We start from the raw sequence: 18886 nt of genomic DNA on the forward strand, positions 1-18886 counted from the left end.
TTTTGAGGGTAGAACTGCCTTTTTCTTGTGTGTGTCACCAATACTTAGTATTTGGGTTGGGGGATCTCTTCACTTGACATCTGTCTGCTCTAGAGGGAGGTTTGGGTTAGAGATGTATTCGATGTAGTGTGGGTAGTTCTCTCAATACAGTCAGGAGCACCCCACCGAAAGTTGGCCTGGGTAACTCCACATAATAACACCCTCCTTCTGAAATATGTGGGAGACCACACAAAGAATGATGTTGATGGTAATACAGGCGACAGAGGGAATTTGCTGGTCTCTAGCTCTCTTATCTTTCCTTCCACTTCCTTCCATTTTAAGGACACTCCCTCTCCAATCCTCAACTTCCTGTCTTACACCTGCAGCCCATGTCTGTGGGCTATGGGACAATCTGCCACCTGGGCAAGAACTTTAGGTGGGCTCCTCTACCTTGGTGACAGACTCAAACCTATGACTCCTTCATGGACATTCTATGGTATGTAGACCCCCTCCCAACCACTGACATATCAATCAGACTTTAGTGTCTTTGAAATTTCTACTTTGAATCAGAAAATTCTGCTTTAAATCCTGAAATCCTACCATAATCCAGGCTAAGTGGACAACCATGAGGCCACCTCACTCATTAACTCCTTTACACACTCTGAGCCAGAAGTTTCCGCCCTTGGACCAGTCACACAGCTCCTTGTACAGTCCCCCGTGTTGCCCTCAGCTTTAATTGACTGCGTATTTATAGTCGTTCCTATATGTAAATCCTTTTTCCAATGTTCTGGCTCTCCAATTAACTTGTTGAGTGGCCCTAGGCAATGTGTTTCATCGTGCTGTGCCTCGGTTTCCTTATTCATGGCAAAGTCTTCGATCGTCTTGTATGCAATGTAGCGAGCGTTCATATCCCCAGGCCAGACTTCTCTGCTGAGCTCCAGGCCCACAGATTCAACCGCCTACCTGACACCTCTTCAGTGACTCAACAGCACCTCAAACTTACACTGTCTAGATTGACTCGGCTCTTCTACTCCAAATCTGGATTCTTCCTGTGCTCATTATCTCAATTAATGTCATCACCACCTACTTAGGCTGAGTAGATGCAGAAAATAGAAGATTCTGGACTAAGCTCTGGGATGCTTTGATGGTTAGAGGTTGGAAACAAGAGGAGGAACCAATAAGAAGCAAGAGAGGAAATGGCTTGGGAGGAAGGAGGAAAACCAGGAGAGTAGAAGTCAAGCAAAGGAATTGTTTCAAGAACGATGGGCTGCTGATAAGTCAACCATATAAACCCAGGTTCAAACCTGGTTTGGTTTCTTGGTAGCTGTGTGCCCCTGAGCAAGTTGCTTAAGTTCTCTGAGCCTTACTTTTCCTAACCTGCCCCGTAGAGTTGTTGAGAATATGAAATGAGACAATGCATGCAAAGTGCTTTGTCCTGTAATTAGTCACAAAATATTAGCTAGAATTATTATCTGTGTTTTCAATTTATCAAGGCTGTAGCTTTAAGCTGAGAAAAAAAAAGGTCTCTAAGCTCGGTTTATTCTGCTACCTAGCAACTATGTATTCACATTTTCAACATCACTTCTTTATCCCTGATTACTTCAGCAAGCACTTTCTAAGTGCCCTGTTGTAATTCAGGACCACCTGTGAGGTGTACAGAACAATTCTATTTTCTTCTTGAGATATAGTGGCCTGGCATAAATTGTCAAAAGCAACTTCAGCTTTGCAGCTTTGCAGAGGTCTCTTTGAAAGGGTATTGAGAAGGGCTGACTGGGCCAGCTCACAAAGTAAAGGTCTATTGCTGATAAAATGCTGCCCCTACTTACCTACCATGCAAAACAGAATCTATACAAATCAAAGAGAATATGAGGCCACGATCCAACAACATGTAAAGGCACCTAACTCTGGGATCACTCTCATCTCCAAATAGACTGTCCTTCCTGGAAAGTAAATTTAAGTGGGCTACAAATGTAAGTCTCTTCTCTGGCGGGTTCCAGCTAGTGTTCCAGCCACATCTCTGCTCATATGTGCTCAAAACAGAGCTCCTTTTACACCAAGCCCTCTTCTCGGAGCCCACCATGCCCCTTATACCTCCAAGCCTTTGTCCCTTATACCTGACACAACCTTCTTTCACCACCTTCAAATCAAACTGCCATTTCCTTACATAGTATTGTCTAACTCACTTAGGCAGAATCAATCACTTGCCGAGCCCATGATCAGTGTTTCTGGGGCACTATACATGTCTTTTCTCTACCACTTATCACATTTATTGAAACTAATCCACTTACAAGTCTCCTCTTAGAGGACAGTAATATCCCCGAAGGCAGACACCGTGTCTTATTTATCTTTACAATCCCTACACACTTGGCATATAGTAGGCATTCAATGAATATTTAAAGGAGCATCTCAGCTACTCCCATAACCAGGAGATGAAAAGTATAATTCAATTAGAGAAGGTTCTGATTGTGCAGAAATCGGATTGGAGGGGTCTACAGAAAATAGTAGAAGACAAACCATTATTGCGTATAACGGTACTTCATTCCACAGAAGGAGACCATGCGACAAGGACTAGAGTGGTCATAGCCACCAATTCTAGTCCAGGTTCTGCTAGTGACTCAATGAATGACCTTGAGAAAACTCTTTGTCACTCGATTCTTTATCTTTAAGATGAAGAGGTGGGATCAAATAGTGTCTATGGTAATTTTTTAATTTTGATGGCCTATTATATCCCTTTTTGAGTCTAATATCCTTCCCTGAAACTTGTCTTAATTTAACTGCTTAGTGCTGTGATGGACAATTTGTCTACTTTCTCAAGGCCAGTTAAATCTCCATTTGGCACTTCCAAGGAATAAACAATTCCATGTAACTCTGGGTTGCCAGGAACTTAATAAGTGTGTCCTTTAATTTGTCAGCCAAGTGGATGATTGCAAAAATATTCAATAATCCCTGTAAAATATTCAATAAAACTGGAGGTAGTGAGCTTGTAACATTCAATGCTTCCCCTAGATTCAATTTAATTTAGGAGCAACCAGAAAATATAATTGTCCTCGCAAAGAGAACTTTGTGCATTTTTCAAAATTTATCTGCACGATGTTCTGTCGAGCTCTCGGTTTCACTGTGTGACTCATGATTGCTTTCCCTTGTAAATTTCCACTCCTTCCACTCTGACTTTTAGGATGTTTGCTGTTCAGACAAAAGGAGAGAAAGTTTCAGAGATAGTTGAGAGGGGACCTCTGGGCTTGGGGACCCTCTCAGCTATATATAGGCTTTAACAGCTTTCAGGTCCAGCACCTCCCAGTGGCAATGTTGTCTTGGTGCATCCACCTGGAGAAGGAGGGAAGTCAGAGCCTTTCTCTCCCTGTGTACCTGCCTGGGTCTCTATTGTTCTCAAACAATAACTTCGCACAGGAAATACAGGGCTTTGGAGTCAGATAGTCCTGGGCTTTACCCTGAGCTAGTGAGTCTCAAACGTGAATGTGTGTCAGCATCACTTGGAAGGCTTGTTAAAAACAGTGAGTTTTGGGGTTCAATAGGCCTGGGGTGGGGCTGCAAAATATGGTTCCATAAAGTTCCCAGGTAATGCTGATGATGCTCACCTGGGGACCACATTTTGAGAACTGTGGCTTTGAACCAAAGAGTCAATGTCTGTGGACTTCCGTTTCTTCTCTATACAATGGGAATAATTACATCTGCCTTACAGAGAGCAGTGGGGTGGAGTGGTCTTGCCTGTGGGCTTAGGGGTGTCAGACAGACCCAGTTTAAGTTCCAGCTCTGCTATTTAAAGCTATGAAGGCTTAGGCAAGTTCCTTACTGCTTAAACCTCAGTTTCCTCACCTATAAATCATTAGGGATAATCATAACACTTTTTTAAGTTGTGTCTTACTGTTGTATTCTCTTTTAGCTCTTCTATTTTATTTTTTTAAAGATTTTATTGGGGAATCAGGGAAGGGGAACAGACAAGTTGCTGTCCTTTTGTTCTTCAGTCTAGTTGTGGAGGACGTCGCTTCACTGGCCCATATTGGTATTACCATTGCTCTCTTCCCGGGTGAGGCAGATTGCTCGCCGGCCATTGGATGGCCACTCACGGCAGCTCATGGAAGCTCACACCATCTGCTGGCCAGCCCCATTGCAGCCTATGCCATTGCGGGTGACTCACAGCAGCCCAGCTCCAGGTCAAGCTGTTGTTCACCATCTTAGCTGTAGAGGGCACAGCGTCAGTGGCCCTCATGTGGGATCCGAACTGGGGCCCTGCTGCTCAGAGCTGGCGTCCCAAGCCAGCTCTTAACCAACGCGCCACTCGGCCAGCCCATCATTACACTTTTTGAATCCTCTCAACATACCAATGAGATAAGACAATGCATATAAAACTCTCAGCTGGAAATGGACTCACAATTAATGCTCAATAGATGATAACTGGTATTATGAATATTAATGATTACTACATTTTGAGGCCCCAAACTGGGAGGATTAAGTGAGTTCATTGGCTGAAATAGTCAGAAATAAAAAATATCTCAGTACTCTGGGATAACAGGATCAAATCTAACAAGAAGATACAGCTTGGAGGAAATATAAGGTCCTCGACTTGGGTCCCAAAGTTCATCTTCACCTACGCTGAATGAGGCAGCCCTCGTTGGAAGCTATGAGTGTTGCATTAGGCAGATATGTGACACACATTTGGAGGTTAATTCAAACATGAGCAGTGTATTCTGAACCCAGGTTTGGAATTCAGCATGAGGGTGAAGGCCGCTCTCTGAACTTCTGGTAATTCGGCCCAGTGTAGAGGGTCATATTTGTTTTGGACACCACACACTCCAAGGACATGAACCAAATGGAGACAGAGGTGCCAATCAAGACTTTGAGCAGATTGGAAAACAGAAATGCATCCGGAAGAAGGCTGATGGCTGATGTGGGGGCTGCTTAGTCTGAGGGAAGGACCGGCAGGTGGCCAGCAGTCCAATAGCTGGGGGAGGGGTGGGAGACACAGGAAGAGAATGACTGATTTCATTACACCGTGTGACACCAGAGGGCAGACAAGGGCCAGCCTATGGGTGCTGACCAATAATACATACTCCCCTGCAAAAACAGGGAGAATGGACGGAAGTTACAGAAAGCGGACTTCAGCTTAAAAGAAGACAGAATTCACTGCCAGAAGAGTTGGAACCAGATATGGGCTTGGAGCTAGACTATCTCATTCATTCACTCACTCATTCATTTGTTCATTCCTCCATACATTCAAACAGATCTCAGTGAGTATCAGATGGGCCACAGAGTGGGCAGTCATCAGAGTTATGTACTGGTCAGCAACCATGAAGGGCCCAGTAATTCATTTGTAGGATTTTAGCTTTTACCTCTGGGGCAGCAAGAAGCCACTGAAAGGTTTGAAGCACAAGAGGGGAAGGTGAAGTTGGGGTATTGCAAAGATGGGGTAGCTGAAATGTACTTAACTTCACTGAGTTTGGGTTTCCTTATTTATGACATCAGGATAGTAATTCCTACCTGGTTGCACTGCTTTGAAGATTATAGCTAATACGTGAACAGCACCTAACAAAACGATTGTCCCAACAAAGCCCCTGAACAAAGGGAGGGTACCATTAGCAATCGTTAACATCACATGTTATCAAGTCTGTAGTTTCCTTGGGAAGGGCCATGGTCAGGCCAATTTTTCCAGAGACCCAGTTCTCTGGCTGGCTCACCATCCTCTGAAAAGGGTAAAGGAGTCTAACTGAGGTTACTATAACCCCAGCCAATTCTCACTACATTTTTAAAGTCACGACCTGTCTTCCTCACTTGAATTGTGTTAGTTATGTAACATGTTCCTAAAATAATCAGGTTAAAAGTTTGCCAGGTGCTTCCCTCTGCCCGTCCCATCTCTGTTAAACCACCCTGTGGGGGTATTGAGCTTGAACATTTCCTGATTTGCTCACAAGAGAATCCTTTTATGAAGTCTGTGGGCTGAAACACGGGGAGGGTACCAGGCTTCTGGGCTCAACCTCCTCATCAGCAGCAAATATCTCCCGAGGCTACTGTGTGCTGCCTACCAGCTATAATTTTGGTCACATTGGAGGTACCAAGGCAGGGGAAGGGGCCTGTGGCTCTGTTTGCAGACTGCGACTGCAGCCCCTGTTGGGCTGTGCAAAGATGCCCACTGATGTACCATCTGTCTCCCCCACCAGGCTTCGAGCTCTCTGTGGGCAGGGGCCATTCCAGGCTCATCTCTCTTTCTGTCTATCCATGGCTTGGTCCAGCTCAGGAATGTCTGAGGATGGGACATTTGGTCTACAGTCCCACTTCCTAAGAAGCTCCTGGCGGGACAGTTCCCACAGATCCTGCCTCTGGGCGGGTGACTTCCTGCCACAGGAGTTTCAGGCTCTGAAGTGGACAGAGGAACCGAGAGGAGGTACTGTCCTCCCAGCCAGCAAGGCTATGTTCACCTTGATCTCCTTTCTTTCCTTAACCCAGCTTTGTGGTAGAGAGAAAGTTAAAGGTTAGAGGCAAAACAAAGACACTTGGTTTTGAAAGTAGAGCATCGGCTTTGGGGTCCAGACCTCACTATGTAGTCATCATGTGACTTAAGAAAGGTCTTGTAATATCTCAGAGCATCAGTTTTTTCAACTGTAAAATTGGTTTCACAAACATACCAACTGTGCGGGGTTACTGTGAGGATGGACTAAGATGCCATATTTGAACATGCTTATCACAGAGCCTGGCACCTTATGCAAATCTGATTGGCTGCAGGCCAGTGCCGGGCCCCAGGCTGCCCTGCAGGACACAGCTGTAGCAGTAGCTTCTGCCCACCTGGTAGAACGGCTGGCTGACCATCGGGAGAGAAGCAGCGCCAACCTCTCCTCCAGCCTCAGCGGCCTCACTCCATGAGACCAGTAAGTGGGGACTACCAGTGATGGTACAGGAGAAGGAACATGGTTTTGGAGTCAGATAACCTCATCTGGCTTTCAATCCCATCCCTACTCTTTGTGTTTGTGGCTTTAGGCTTCTTTACTTGAGTTCTCTGAAATTAAGTTTCCTCATTTACAAAATGGGAATGATATTTAATTTATAGGGTTTCTAGAAGGCTTAAGCATGAGATTTATGTAAAGCATAAGATCTAGCACATAGTAGGTGCCCATAAAAGTGACTTTCCTCTTTTGCTACTGGGAAGCTCAGAGCCACACTGGGATTTGAAAGTTACTAGCCTGAATATTTAGATTAATTTTTAACATAATATAATTACATTGTATTATCACCTTCTTATTATCTTCATTTATGTTTTCCTGATACTGATTATTCATTTCTTTTATGTTTTATTGTAGGTACTTTTATTGGATATTTTCCCCAATTCTTTTCAGAGCTAGGTGGATGGAACTTAACTTAATGTCAGGAGAAATGGACCCTTATCATGACTGTGCAATTATCTGTGTGATTTGGGGCATGGGGGCTCTCTGACCCTCAGTTTCCTCATCTGTAGAACAAGGGTAATATTAATAATAAACCTACTAGCTATCTCATAGTGCAGGAATAAAGATCTATGATTCCAGTGGTTTGCAAAAGGAATTTTGTAAACTGTGGAAAACTTATAAGTAGAAACATTAATTATTTGTGAAAAGATACCCCGCTTTATCTATTTTTGTAATTATCTCCTCCCCCAAACTGTGCCCAAGACTCATGGCACAGGGGCAGGCATGCACTAAGTGCTCAGAAAACGGCCATTGAATCTGACCTCTGAGGCCTCAACCATGCTTGTTTCCTTTCTTAGCAAAGAGCTTCGAGGTCCAGTGTCTGAGGCTCCTTAGAGATGGATTGCCTTCACCCACCAGACATGAGACCCTCAACAGAATGGAGGCATAAAAAAGATGGACTTCACTAATGGTACCCAATGGGCAAGTGAGTCCGTCAAATGCCATTGTGGGAAGGGCAGACAACCAAGGCCCACATCATAGGAACTCTACAGGGATTTTGCTCTGAAGCATTTTGACTTGGACTGAACATGAACATGGAGAAGATGACACTATGAGTAAAAGATATAAAGAAGGTTGAAGCATGAATATAAAAAAGAAAGCACCAGAAGAAAGTCCCAGAAAATGATCCCAGTGAGTGAAAAGATCTCAGAGAAAAAAAAAATCAGGCACACAGGGCAAGAAGATCAAAATCAGATTACTTAATTAAAGTCAGCCTTTCTTTACACTGAAAACAATTCACATGGCTTGTCCTTGAAATGTGATGTGCTCTCCTTCTTTCAAGAAATTCAAAGCATTTCAAAGCCATGGCCCATATAACAAAGTCCCATCACTCTTGCCACCTGGAGGTCGTTGTTTCTAACCCCAACCTGGGAGGCTTGATTGAATGGATACTGCAGAATTTAGCAGTGACGTGGACTAGAAAAGCCCAGAAAATAAACCTCTGCAGGGAGATGCAGAGTTTGAATCAGCCAAGGTCCTCCTGCTCAATAATGACATAATTGTTCAGGGCACGTGCTCCTGTAATCTTTTCCAATGTGACATCTATTCTTGTGCTCTGCCTTTCTCAGTGCTCCCTCAACATGTGCAAATAATCTCAGGGCCTCCTAAACACACTGATGCAGAAACCAGACAGCCCCTTCCCTAATGCCTCAAAAATAGATTCAATTTTACAGACATCAGGGTGATTTCAGAAGCAATTTCTACATCTCCAGTGTAAGCATTACTTACATGTTTTTTTTTTCTTCCTCAAATCTTATTCCAGTGGTTCTACAGGCATTGTAACAGGTACCTGATGCATTCCAGGGCATTCAAAAGAACCCCCAGGTCATGTTTGTGGCTGTAACCTGAGGACACTAGACGTACAGGAATCCTAAATTATTGATTGAGTCAAACAAATGCAAAATTTCTTAATTGAGTGTAACATCAAAATGTTTTTCTTTTTCAAAACACTATCATTATAATGAATATACATATATGTCTGTAAATATATGTGTATAGGTCTGTGTGCATCTATATAACACACACACATGTATCAATCATTCGTAAACACTGTCTCTGGACTTTAAAGTATCTAATTAGATTCTAGATGACATGTTTCCTGTTCCTCTCTGGCTGGCTCATCTACCTCAGTCTTGGGTGCTTTCCTTTTAAGGGTCTAAGTTGTAGCCCATGGGGAAAATGGTGGTGACGTTTCCTCTTGACAGCCAAGAAATTGGTGTCACCCAGGTTTTCACTTCAGATTGGAAAGCTTAAGATCAAATACCTATAACTTGGAGGTCACAGTGATTGTCATGGACCTTAGACCACAATCTTTTTGGCATTCAGAGTACTCTGGGACATTTTTACAAATGAAAAAAAGGCGGGCCTGTGCAGGAAAGGTTTGGAGTGAAAGGGGAACACTTGGTCAGTATAACCTATCAGCTAGATTCGCTAATAAACTTACTTGCAGGAGGTCAGGGATGAGCTAATATAGCCAGAGGCTCTGGTGCTCAGGGCGGGTCTTTCTTTAAGGACCTACCAAGCCCATTTCCTTGTCAACCCTTTGCTGCCTCTCCTGGTCCTTACGGGGTGTAGGAATTCCAGCAATTCAGGGGAGTTGAGGATGGAAAAAGGACTGGCTTTGTGGTTAGGCAGGCTGCAAACTTGATGTGTACTGTGAGAAAAACGGAAGTTAAATATTTGCTCATGAAAATAATTAGTAAGTGCCATTAGGCTTTGTCTTCTTTAAAAGCTGTTACTCAGCCTTAAGACGCGCTCAGACTTAGCATCGCCCATAATGGGTAAAATGATAGCATGTGTCTATTGACGTGCTACAAAGGGGTGGACACGACATCACCTACATCGTAGTTTTGCCAACATGTTTAACCCGAGTGTAATCATGATGGAAAAATAAAATCAGATAAATCTGGACTGTGGAATGCTCTATGGGACACCCGGCCTAAACTTTTCGAAGATGTCAGCATCCTGAAAGATAAAATAAAGGTGGGAGGGCTGTTCTAGATGAAAGGTGATAAACAGACATGCTGACCAAATATAATTTGAGCACTTTGATTGGATCCTGGATTAAAACAATAACAACAACGATAATAAGTATTTTAGGGCCATTAAGGAAATTCAACTATAGGCTGGTATATTAGATATGGAAATAGGGTGACATTACTCAGGTAAGGTAATTTTCTTGGGGTTGTGTTGAAGAGCTGTCCTAGTTGTAAGGAAACATGATGAATTCTCTGGAAGTAGAGTGTAATGATGTCTGCAAGTTGATTTTAAATGGTTCAGGGGGAAAAAATACACACACACACACACACACACGCACACACGGAGGGAGGGAGGGATGGAGAGAGAGAGAAAGGGAGTTAGGGAGAGGGAGGAAGAGGAAATATCACAAATGTGAGTGATGGGTGAATCAAGGTACAGGGTATATAAGTGTTCATTTTACTATTTTTTTCCAATGTTTTTATAGGTGTAAAAGTGGTCTCTCTTTCCCAAGGCAGCACGTCAATATTTGAAAAAGCCACCGCCTCCCTTGAAGTTCAGCGTTCTTAACCAAGGTGCCCATAAGAACTGAGTGGCTTTTACAACATCTGCATCGCACCCTCCCCGGGTCGCCTTCCTACCCCTCTTTCGCCGGATGATTTTGATTCTGTGGGTAAGGAGTGGGGCCCAGGTGCGTATAGTTTGAAAACTGCCTCAGGTGGGTTGGTTCTGTGCTGGAGGTTAGAAATCATGGGTCAGGGTTACCCTTAGACCCCGGATCCATCAGGTGCAGGCTGCGGAACGCTGGGAAGGTCAGCCAAACACACTGAGGCTTGGGTACCTTATCTATAAAATGGTAATATTAACACTGGCTGTGATGAGGGGCAAGGTGGTCAAGAAATATTTGCTGCCTTCCTTTCTTCATCCTCTCATAGAGCCCCATCATCCCAAAGTGATCGTATCTAAAGTGACTTTTAAAAAATGTGGCGTCTTCCCTTTGCCGCTGACGCAATGTGTGATCATCTGTCCCCACTCACATTCCTTTAGGTCAGCGGTTCTCAACCTTTCACAGGGGTCGCCTAAGACCATCGGAAAACACATATTTTCGATGGTCTTAGGAACCGAGACACCGCTCCTCTATCCGTCTCCAGGCCCACATGCAGATACGCCCACATACGAGTACCCGGCGACCCCTGTGAAAGGGTCGTTCGACCCCCAAAGGGGTCACGACCCACAGGTTGAGAACCGCTGCTTTAGGTGTCCTGCATCCTCTAATGTGGGGCAGAGGCTGGGGACTCAAGCTATGAAACCTAGGAAAAGAACTGATTTACAGAAAGATAAGATGAACAGTCAACTCTCTTGAGTTTGATTGCCAAGGTAACTTTTGGTCACCAGTTGGGTGTTGTCTTTTGGATGAAGGTCAACCCTGAAATCTGAGTCACTTCTGTTGGCTTGGGATCCTTCATTAACTCTACGGGAGGGCTCAGTGCTCTTGGCCGAATGCCACTGGGAACAGTGGCTGCAGCTCGGAACTGGCCAAGGTTTGGGAGGCATGGCTTCCGGGTCTGAATATGTTACTCATCAGCCATGAGGCTTTGGAGAAGTCGTTTCTCTGAGCTTCAGTTTCCTAAGCATTCAAAAAGGAGACAGTAATATTCCATGACACATCTACCTTACATGGTTTATGTGACATGCTGTTTTGAAAACTGGAAGATACTCAATTCAAGATGGCATGTTTTTCTCCTTAAGGGCATAACCATGTCCTCCTCCTCCTCCTCCTCCTTTGTCACTATTATGAGTTTTAACCTGTCTCCACTGACGTCCACAAGCAGTTAAAATGACTTTCTCCCATTTCCACCTGCTTTAAGGTAGATTCTTAAATTCTCCTTTTCACCTCAGGTTGGGCAGCCCTAAGTGTTTGCCAGGGAGAGCCTTCATCCTGGACCATCCCGGGGAAGCATCCTAACCCCACACCCTACAGCCCCTGACCACTGTGAGGGGTCCTCAGCAGAGGCGCCAGGGTCGAGCTGGGCCACAGATGTCCCCTTACTGAAGGTTCAACTTACTGAATCCGTTAACGTCCTGAGAGCTTGAGGAGAAGCCTTCATCATTGCGGCTGGTGCTGAGCTTGGTGGTGGGTTTGTCTGCCGAGGCCACAGGCCCCATCTCCCTCTGGGCTCCACTCTGCGTCTCCTTCTGTTTCTTGGCCAGCTTCCTTTGGGACATGTGCAAGGGGAAAAATCACAGTCAGACGGTGCCGGTGGCATGAAAGCTTTGGGAAGGTCAGATGGCTCTCCTCCCCCGCCCGGCATCCTCAAGCCCCAGACCCGGTTTAGTCTCCAGAAACACAGTCGAGCTGGATACTCCAATGTCAAGGTGAGATGAACCTAAGCCCTTCTGAAACCATCAGTGGCTACTATTTGCTCAGAAACATGAGACTTATCCTGCCTCATCCCCATCTACAGGTGTGTCCTTGAGTTGAGCTTAGAACGGGCGACCAGTGAGACTTGCATGACGCTTCCCTTACTCTCCTGTCAAGGGGAGGGACGGGCCTGATTGATCTTCCTGTTCCCATGGCTCTGAATGAGAGTTAAAAGGAGTCTGGCCCTTTGCAGGGACCGAGCTCATGAAATAACCCACCAAACAACAGTAGATTCAAATAAAGGCTGGTGGTTGATGGTGGCTGAGGGTGGTGGTTAGTCAGTCTTGCAGCTCGAAAGGAGAAAAGGTTAAAGTTGAACTTGAGGCATAGCTATTCCCATTGGAATAACAGACCCTCAGAACCAGTGGGCATTTATAATAATACTAGTTTAGAGCTGTGGTTTTCAAACTCTTGTGTAAATTAGAATCGCTTGGAGAGCTAAAAATAAAAACAGAACAAAACACAGAGGCCCAGGTTCATGGAGGTAGAGCACGGGCATCAAATTCTCCAGCTTATTCCGACACTGTGCACTGGAGGTTAAAGTCCTCAGCTATGGCTTCAGCACCCTGGGCTCATATCCTACCTCCACCACCTGCCAGCTGCACAGCCCAGGGCAAATTCCTAAACCTCTTTAAGTTCTGAGCTCTTCTCCTGTATACTGTGGCAAATAACAGGACCAGCCTCCTAGGGCTGGGAGGATTAAATGAGATAGTGTGTGAAATACACGGAGCACAGTGCCTGGCACAAAGTGAACACTCAACACGTGGCAGCTGCTATTCCTTTTTATATCATCACCACTTGGTCCCACTACATTCCAATGTCTGAATCCCTCTCCAATAGCCTCACTATTGAATCCCTGGATTACATCAAATGATGGAGATTTGGATACCTCACCAGGGAGCTGAAGGGTTAAAAAGTTCTTCTTCATCTGGATTTGAAATCTACTTCCCTTCAATGTTAACTGGCTTTGCCTTAGATCATCATAAGAGATATAAAAATATGACCAACCCCTCTTGCATATGACAGCTCTTCAAATATTTATAAAAAACCCAACATGGTCCCTCTGAGTTTCGCCAACGTTTATGCATCTAAATATAGGTACTATGTTCCTATGATATGAAAGGCTCCGGTTGCACATTAAATATATTGAAAGTAAATTTTTCCAGGTCTCTTGCTACATTTTTTCACAGGACTTGGCTTCACATTCAATCTCGCTGTCTCCACACAGAAAGAACAGATGTCCCAGAGAGGTCAAACGCAGTGCCATGGAGGACATAATTTTCCAAAGTTGAGCTCACTTGATCATGAAATAGGCAGTTTCAAGAGATAATGATCTCCCTGTCATAGGTATTAAATGAGAGATGAACCCAGACTTAGAAGTACTTTAGAGGAGTTCATCTAGGATCAATTCTAGTTTGATTGTATGATAGTGTCCCCCTTCACACGGGTCCCTTGATCTAGGTGGAGAATGCACAAAAGAATGGCAGATGGCACATCAAATGAGGATAAGTTGAGAAGAATTCTTGCATAAAAGGACCACTGACAAAGGTGAGAAGGGCGTAGGGGAACCCAAAGTATAATGATAGTGACAGGGGAGCTGTTTACACCCATGTGTCCAGTAGGAAAGTGGAGGAAGTAGTAACCAGAACCCAAAAAGACAGAGCTGTGAAAAAGACTCGACTTGCACAGAAGTGGCCTTCTCTTGAAGGAGCCAACCAATGCTGGGTGACCCCACAAGGAGGAAACCAGAGGTGTAAATGCCTTGAGGACATCCTCCCCCTACAGTGGCTCTGAACCCAGACATGGAGTTCATATATGGGGGTGCCCAAAAAATGTATACACATGACTTACATTCATCTTTTGTTATCGGTATATATTATTACAATTTTAACACAGTGTTTTTCCTTTCTTAAAATGTATACACATGTTTTTCGTTAATCTAGCTCTGGAAGCAGAGAGCAGAGCGGAGATGCAAGGAGCGTGAATGCGGATCCAGGAAATCCTCACCAAGGGAAAAGATTTTATCTCCCTCATTTGGCCACAATTTGAATACAAATGCAGCCTAAAATGGAATTCATCTTTTTTTTTTCTTTTGGCCTGGGGAAAGCAGGACACTGAGGAATAGGAATGCATCTTTTGGTTATAATGCTTTGGCCCCTGACATATTGTTCCACTAGTGACAGTATTCCAGGCAAACAGAAAAACAGCAAGAAATGAAGCGTTGGATCAGTGGTGCCTTTTCTCACCATCAGCAGGCAATCAGACAGGGAGGGAGAAACACCAGCGAAAGAAAAAGGAGTAATTCTGCGACTGATGACATTTCAAAGTTTATTCCTCATTTATTATCAAAAAGGAATACGTTTAAAAATGTATATGTGACCTTCTTAACCATAAATTTGAAAAGATATACAGCAGATCCTCTGCCTCTGTCCCAGCTCTGCTCGCATGGCCCCAGCAGGAAATAAAAGGAAATCGGATAAGAGAGTAAACTTTAAAACTGTAAATGAGTATATATTGGAGACGTTGATATTTCCTCAGGGGCAGAACTGCTAACCAGTCTCATTCCATTCAGGGTTTGATAATGTGGCGAGAGTTGTCTTTGGCACAAATCATTGGTTTCCAAAAGGATGATAATAATGAAATGGCCTCGCTGCCTTTATGAAAAATGGCATTTTACAGGAATGTCTGGGCAGCTCTGAATACCTGGATTAAAAATATGAAAAATTGAGCCTCTCTAAAACATGTATTTAAACATCGCACAACTATTATAACTGAGTTGTCAAATGGACATATGACATTCCCAGTACTTAGTCCATGGTTGACACTACATGTTCACGGGAAAATGATGCAATACAATAATTTAAAATTATGTAGACAGGTGTTTGAGCAACAGGGAAACACAGCTACAAAGTGGAAATGGAGGGGATGTAGAAGGAAAAAAAACACAATTTGGGGATCTATCTTTACGTTATGTCAGAATTCAAAATCTAAGTATCAAAAAAAAATCCCTCTTAGTAACACAGGAAAAATCATATTCATTTCTAGAGCTGTAAAGTTTAATTGATTCCCCTCTCCCTCCTTATTTTTTTCCCTTCAGAGAGGGTTAAATCCAAACCTGTGAGGAGGACATCTGAGACCCTCAGACTAGGGCTCCAGGCTTCAACTCAGCCTTCTCTTCCACACAAATCTCCTCTTAGGAAACACTGACTACCTCATCTTTCTCCTGCCACCATTCCTCAACACTCTATATTCCTTAATACGCCCCCCATTCTTCTCCGCTGGCCACCCCCTCTTCACCCTTCAAGGCTCAGTGGCATTCCAATGTCACATCTTCTTGAAGTTTCCTCTAAACAGATTTGTGGTTTTCTCTTCTTGGTGGACTCACCCATTGGACAAGTATTTTTTTGAGCACCTTCATGTGCCAATCTCTGCTAGATGTAAGAAGATCCTAGTGACAAAAACTAGACATGACCTTGACCTTCACAGAACACGGAGCCCAACGGCAACGTCAGGTACCAAACCAATTAATGCAGAAGAAATATAAAGTCACAAAGGTGATAAAAGCCAAGGAGGAGAAATACGTGGAGCTATGAGGGAGCTAATAGCTGGTTTGCGCCCTGTCAAGAGATCAGGAAAGGCTTCGTTGCCATGTCAGCCAAGCACTTGACTGGTCCAATTGCAGTGATTCAGCTCCCCACCCACTAGGGCAAGAACCTCTTGAATGAAGGGCTTTTGACTTCTTGCACCTATTCCCATTTCTTGCTGAGTGTCTGGCACATAGCCGGTGCGCAATAAATTTGTTGTACAAATTTCTATTTAAAGCTCTACAATTTGGAGTGTTGAAAAGATTGCCATCTACTCTGACTGCAAATTATAACCACTTTCAAGAAAGATATATACATACATATATATATATATATATATATATATATATATATATATATATATACAAGGAAAAGAGGAAGAAAAACCTGTATGGAAGAGTTTGTGACCTGGAATATTTATACTTAGGAATATTTTTGGCTAGCAATTTAGCATTTCCTTCCTGTGGTGGTCAGAGAACTCTTGGGATGTTTGAACAATTACTGAAATGGAAAAGTCATAGATTTCCCCCTCATAGCCCACAGAGTAGCCATAGGTGTGGAATTAAAAAACAAAACAAAACAACCAAACTCATAAAATAGTGACGTATTATATGGGATGGTCACATAACTCATGGAATCCTCAGATCCTTCAAGACTCAGGTGCCTGGGACTTCACAAGCTTGGAATTTTCTTTTTCTCCTTGTTCTGAGATTCTTGCCAACTGGGACACACAATTTCACCAGCAGGGGGTACCAAACGCTGGTGAAAAGAGAGCGTGCCTGAGCCTGTCTGCCTCTGCAGGTTCATTTCTGGAGCTGAAGAATGTTTTCAGACATAGCAGTCAGAAGTTGACTGCTTCTGACAGGTGGGGACAAGGTAATGTGGCCGCGGCTCTTGGCATTCTTCCTTCCAGCGGATCACTCAGGTCTCTCCGACCTCTGCTTGTTAGCTGAGTGAGGGTAGGACGCAGGGGAAGTGCCCAGGATGGCCTGTGAGTCCTGTGATGCATTCTGAGCACCACTCTTTATAAGGGACAGTGGCAAGCGGGCTGGCTCAAGGGAGAGGCTGACTGCAGGGCAGTGAAGGCTTCTGAAATCACGCGAGGAGAGGAGGCATGTCTCAAACGGATATTTCTCATGCAGGGAGAATACCCAGGAACGCTCTCGTCACACATCCGATGTCCAGCTCTGTGTGGCGCCAGGGGGCAGGATAAGTACCAGGTTGACAAAAGGAAGACATTTTTAGCAAAGTAAAACGCCACAGGTCTCTTTTGGAAACGCCTCATGCCTGAGCTGCGCTTCTCATTTTGTTCTTCCTTAGCAACCTTCTCTTTCCCTTTTAAGGCCCAACTCAAATGTCCCCTGTTCTTAGAAGTCTTTGTCTACTCCTCAATGTTATTAGTTCCTTCCTCTTTGCGCATCAAGTTGTTGGAAAAATATTTAATGAGCACCCACTTTGTACCGATGGCTGCTACATGAAAGGAGGCCATGATGTGAAAAGCCAGACATGGCCCCTGCCCTGTTTAGGCTTTTGGAAGGAATGAACGCCTCCTCATTGGAGAAGTTCAAGCAGAGACTGAGAAACCACTTGGGAAGGAGATGGCAGGGGATTCCAGCATCTGGATTCTGCAAAACCCTTCAATCTGCTCTGGGCTGAAAGCAGGAGACCCCAACCCATTGGGGGAAGAGTCTTGGGGGTTCCACCTAGGGCTCTTCCCGGATGTGAGCCAGGCCCACTCCCTTGGGGTGACACTGATCAGGCACTCTTTTCCCTCCCCGCCAACCTGTCCTCCATTTGCATCTCTAGACAGACATTCCTGGGAAAACATAAAGATGAGAATCCTGGGGCCACAGAAATCTCTCAGGTCATAGGAGATGGACAAGAAAACACACAGCTGAGACCACTCCTGTTAAAAGCGGGCATTACATTCTTTGAAGCCAGGATGCTGCTGTGAGGACATGATTGGATCTCTAAAGTCACACACCAGAGCTGGAAGGGGGCTGAGCCAGCCTCTCAATTTATAGAAAAAGAAACTGAGGCCTGGACAGAGGAAGGGCTGAGCCGAGGCAACCGCCACATCAGTGGGGCCCCAGGCCCCAGCCCTGCTCTCTGCCTGCAACTTCAGGACTCCTGTTCCAACTTTCCTCCACCTCTCTCAAATTCAGTCCACGGGACACATGGTTCTAATCCCTTATGATGCAGTGAAACCCCATGAATCCAAACCCCACTAGCTCAGAATTACTGTCATTGAGGCTGCGGCGGGATTATACCATGTCAGAGTCGAGAGTGTACACGAGGATAGGGACATGTGCAGGGTTTATTAGGAGAACACAGTGCTCTCTTTTGTCAGCAGGCAGGGTGGGATAGCAGTTAACACACTGGCATTGGTGCCAGACAGCCTGGCATCGAAACCTGGCTCCCTCTCAGACTAGCTGTGTGAGCTCTTGCAAGTTATTCATCCCTCTGCATGTCAGCTTCCTCCTGGTGAACACAGGTCCCAGCCATGCTCCCTGGAAGATGGTTGTGAAGATCCGATGGTAAGTGGCTAGCAAAGCATTTTCCCCAGTGCGTGGTACATAGCGGGAGCTCAGTAAACGCTCTCTGGTATGACATCTTTTAAACACAGGAGACAGCCATGTTCATTGAAAGGACGTCATTATGTATTAAATATGAATCCTCGAGACCAGGTGCCCTGAAGAATGGCTGTTCTCTAGAAAACATTCCTTGATGTATTGGAGCTGTGCTTCTCAACCTCGGCTGCACACGTCATACGGGGACCTTTTGAAATTCCTGATGAAATTCTGATTTGATTGCTCTGGGGTGCAGCCTGGGCACCTGGGTTTTTAGAAGCTCTCCTGGTGAGTATAACGTGCCACCAAGCCGGAGCGCCACCGATGCAGAACCGTGGTCCTCCAAGATCAGCTCCACCTGGGAGCGTGTTAGAAATGCAATTTCTCTGGCCCCGCCCCAGA

The 18886-nt window shown here is 44.7% G+C and overlaps 1 protein-coding gene across 1 annotated transcript in view; it reads right to left on the reverse strand.

Moving 5' to 3' along the window:
* Positions 1–18886, reverse strand: part of PTPRT (protein tyrosine phosphatase receptor type T) — a 1070914-nt gene that overhangs the window by 114400 nt on the left and 937628 nt on the right. The window contains exon 16 of the mRNA XM_019636904.1: positions 11975–12123. Coding sequence (XP_019492449.1) covers positions 11975–12123 — 149 coding nt within the window. The remainder of the gene's footprint in view (positions 1–11974; positions 12124–18886) is intronic.

Source organism: Hipposideros armiger, unplaced genomic scaffold (assembly GCF_001890085.2).
Source record: "Hipposideros armiger isolate ML-2016 unplaced genomic scaffold, ASM189008v1 scaffold_31, whole genome shotgun sequence".
NCBI lineage: Eukaryota > Metazoa > Chordata > Mammalia > Chiroptera > Hipposideridae > Hipposideros > Hipposideros armiger.